Source organism: Saccostrea echinata, unplaced genomic scaffold (genome assembly GCF_033153115.1).
Source record: "Saccostrea echinata isolate AGI-Se365-2 ecotype Australia unplaced genomic scaffold, CSIRO_AGI_Sech_v1 ptg000028l, whole genome shotgun sequence".
Lineage (NCBI taxonomy): Eukaryota > Metazoa > Mollusca > Bivalvia > Ostreida > Ostreidae > Saccostrea > Saccostrea echinata.
Genome location: NW_026889777.1, coordinates 14,654,628 through 14,658,473, shown reverse-complemented (window position 1 = coordinate 14,658,473; position 3,846 = coordinate 14,654,628). Strand labels below are relative to the sequence as shown.

The 3,846-nt window shown below is 29.7% G+C and overlaps 1 protein-coding gene across 2 annotated transcripts; it reads left to right on the top strand.

Annotated features, from left to right (window-relative positions):
• The first annotated feature begins 826 nt into the window (after window positions 1–826).
• LOC133193796 (uncharacterized) lies at window positions 827–3,562 on the top strand. Of its 2 annotated transcripts, XM_061329724.1 has the most exons (4): window positions 827–910; window positions 1,553–1,591; window positions 2,378–2,407; window positions 3,256–3,562. In XM_061329724.1, exons 1-4 carry the CDS (start codon window positions 835–837, stop codon window positions 3,420–3,422), a joined length of 312 nt encoding a protein of 103 aa, XP_061185708.1. In that variant the 5' UTR covers window positions 827–834; the 3' UTR covers window positions 3,423–3,562. The 2 variants fall into 2 exon arrangements, with proteins under 2 accessions (XP_061185708.1, XP_061185709.1); XM_061329725.1 differs by lacking the exon at window positions 2,378–2,407.
• Window positions 3,563–3,846: the final 284 nt, after the last annotated feature.

Here is a 3,846-nt window from a genome sequence, read left to right as displayed (position 1 = left end):
TTATTTGAATTTTCACATATGGTTTTAATTATGCCTTCTTTTTTTTCAAAGCTATACATTTAAATATAATTTGTTTACATTCAAAAATATATAACATTTTCATCATCAGTACTCACTTTTCACGAAACAGAATCAGTAATTATGATTTCAAATTCGATAACTCCAGACAAAATGTCTCGTTATTTATCTGATATGCATTATTGTACTTAAGATCCACTGCCCCCCTTAAGAAAAAATTCCGTTGCTTATGTTTATATTTAAGAAAAAAATATGTTACAACATGTAACAAAAGCAATGGTAGGGTCAGATTTGAAACCCCCCCCCCCCCCCAAAAAAAAAATGATTAAATGAATTTTTTAATTTTAATTTCTAAAATAAATCAAAATTAATCAAGAATATTTTTTTTGGAGCTTTATATTTTTGTTAAAGTGCATTTTCATTTAGATGCCAGTTGCCTCGTCACCCTTCTTTTTTATTGTGTTGAACATTCAAATTCAAGGATTAGAACAAAATGTTCCAAAAAGTAAGAGAAGGGTCCATTCCACCCCTGTCTACCCACAAAATGGTATTTCCGAGTTTGGACAGTTTACTTTTTTGACTCGTCAGAATGGGTTTTTTTTTCAATGTCAGTTTTTAGGAGGTGGAACACCACTTTTAAAACCGTTGCTACGGGTCTTTGAAATGAACATGAATAATATCAAAATGCCATGCCTTATTTGGTTTATGTTTAACTATGATGTTTAAGATCCCCACAGATGTGTTTCAAATGTAATTATTTCATTCTTAAATACGATTTCAGAATTTGGGTATTTAAAAAAAAAATACGGAAACATCATGAACGGCTTCCTGCTCGTGACGTTATGTTGCTTAGGAATGGTGGCAGCGCAGGACAACTTAATTAGCTTCCTTGGTAAATCTCTTGTTTGAAACATGTTAACGGATTTATGTTTAGTTTCTAGTTATGTGTTTTAAATGAATTAAACGGTAAGCTTACTAAACCTACAGTGTAACCCCTAACAATATGAAGAATATATTGAGGAATATATTACTTACCATGACGCATATCCGGCTTTACATATACATGATTATTTAATTGCTTTATAAGAACTAAATTAAAATATGGAACCATTTTTATCTTTTTTCACTCTTGTTTTATTCTTGTTAATAATTCTTGTTTGCTATTAGCAGCATATTTCGAAATATTTTTGTAATATTCTGATGGATTAAACTGCACTTATTTGAAAAGATTCAAGATAATTTCAGTTTTATAAAGTATTATAATATTGATTAATTTTTTCTAGGGTATAAATAAATACCTTGTGTTCTGATTGGTAAATTGAAAGTAATAAATAAATAAATACATTAACATATGCATGAAAGAAGAAGTGCACACAATTTTTCTGGAAGTATTGTAAAGTACAATATATTACAAATGAAATGAGACTTCATTTTGGTGCAAAAGTACAGGTCTGTACAGACTTTCCTTACAAGATAAATTGACTCTTAATATTAATAGCGATAACTTCGTAATAATCAATTGCTATATTTTCAGCAATGAAAAGATTATTTGATCAAGCCAACCAACAGCCAGGTAAGAAATAAGAGATCTCTTAACCTTTTTGTCCTGTTATGGTCTTTATTACATGTATATGTGAATAAATTCTATATATACCAAAAACCCATGAAATAAATAAATATAAATAGATAGAGAATAAATAAACCTAGGGAAGGAATATACCCTTAAGTTGTGTATGAAAACTATATGATAATCATATTTAAGTATCTAGAATATTAATGCATGAATGCACCACGAGACTAGTTAGACCATTAGACACAAAAATTAATTACCAGTTCTTTAGATTAATTACCCAGGATTTTTTTTGCTTTGGACTTTTGTAATTTCTACCTCCAATTCCTTTGATATGCCCTGAAGGCCCTCAAATGATGAAGAGACTCGAGGAACAGGTTTGTAAAAACGCACCTGTTAAGGCGAATCTAGTAAAATTAATGAAAATAAAATCAACATTTGATGACGGTACTCGACAAGAGAATTGTTTTCTTTTGAAAATGAAACAACTGAAAGGGCGTTTAAAATGGTCTACAAATTTTGACATTTGAAATGTGTAATATTTACTTCTAGAAAACTATGTTATGTTAATTTTGGACGTATGATTGATTGCGGGAATATTGTAACATGTCATATGATTACGACCAATTAAGTGATCATGTACTGGAATATTTTAATTACTTTTTCATGACGAATTTCGTCTTCTTTATCTAATATTTCAAATTCTTTGCACATGTTAACTTTTTCTACCTCCCCATTTATGAAAATGACATAATTTCATAATTAATGAATCCCTTCTTTTTCATTAAGGAACTGCACAAAACACGATAGCTTCAAAAGGTAAGAAATTAATTAATGTCTACATTAATTAACTTAAAATATGGGAGCAATCATGACATGTCACATAGAACGGAGGAATGATAAATCTGATGTGGGGAGATAAGGCTAAAAGAACAAACTTGTCCGAAAAAAAAAACAATTTATCTTATCCCTGTGTCCCTAAGATAAACAGAGAAAATATATAATTAGAACAAGCAGTGTCTCTTCGTTTGCTGAAGTAATTTGTGATTACATGTGTAGAATAGAATACACATTTAGTATGTATAATGAATGATAATTCAATTTTAGGGAAGGGAAGCAAAGCTATATATAATCAACATGTTTTAATTATTATTATAAAAATATTATGCCAATGAAAGAAACCAACAAAAAAAAATAATAATAATAATAATTCATGATAATTCATAATAATTCATGGTCGAAGTGCTTCCAGCATGTTTCAGAATCTCAAATGAAGAACTGAACTCATAAAACAAAGATTTGGACATACATTTATCCCAAAATGTTAAATTATATTAAATTGTTCTGGTACGATCATAACTCTTTCATTGGAATGGCCCGAAATTAACCCACAAGATCGTTTGTTCAGAAGGGATTTGGGACGAAGCGGAGAGGGGTTGCCATCGTGATCATGAATACAGTAGCATATTCTAAAATAACTCGAGCTCTAAATTTATTTATATGGTTATACAAGAGAAAATCTTTATTACACATTTCCGGCCAACAATCTTTATCTTAAACAACCTAGATTTATTAAAGTTCAATCAATTTTATACAACAGTTTTTTATGCCTTCCACAAACCTTTAGAAATGACAGACATTCTATATACCATAAGGATATTTTTTAGGACTGAGCACCTCAGACACTCCAGGAACTACCGGAAGTCAAATGTTTGGAAGAACCAGCAGAAGAAGCAACATGTTCCGAAACCCCATGAACTGGTACGTTATGGATCAAATGGTGGACATTCCAGACGCTATGATGTGGCCCCTCCTTATGGGTGGTTTTAACTAGACTTGGACTGAATATTTTGCCTGATATAGAAATTAATTTGTTTGCAGTTTACAAATAAGCATATTTAATTAACTACAAGTTACATAAATACAATGTAGAACAATTTTTTTTTTCATTTTTAAGTTTAATTTTGTAATCTAAGAAAGTAACAACTTTTTTTGAATATTTTGTTTCGTCTTGGAATCAAAATTAACTTACTAAACATTTGCTTTAGAAACTGCAAACAAACATTTTTGTATACATGGCAAGTTTACGAGTACATGTATTATTCCTAGAGTGGAAGATGTTACATTTTAAACGCAGTTCTAATCTGAGTTCAGAAAGACACAGTGACGATATCATATTCATTTTCTTTTATCTCAATTATTTATATTACATTTAAATTCTATGTTCATGAGTATTAAAATGTGTTGAATTCTTGTTT

Excerpts from the sequence above, each read along its gene's own strand:
- LOC133193796 (XM_061329724.1), top strand. The coding sequence starts at position 835 with ATGAACGGCTTCCTGCTCGTGACGTTATGTTGCTTAGGAATGGTGGCA. Across the intron at positions 1,592-2,377 it reads TCAAGCCAACCAACAGCCAG|GAACTGCACAAAACACGATA; the intron begins GTAAGAAATAAG and ends TTTTTCATTAAG. Across the intron at positions 2,408-3,255 it reads AAACACGATAGCTTCAAAAG|GACTGAGCACCTCAGACACT; the intron begins GTAAGAAATTAA and ends GATATTTTTTAG.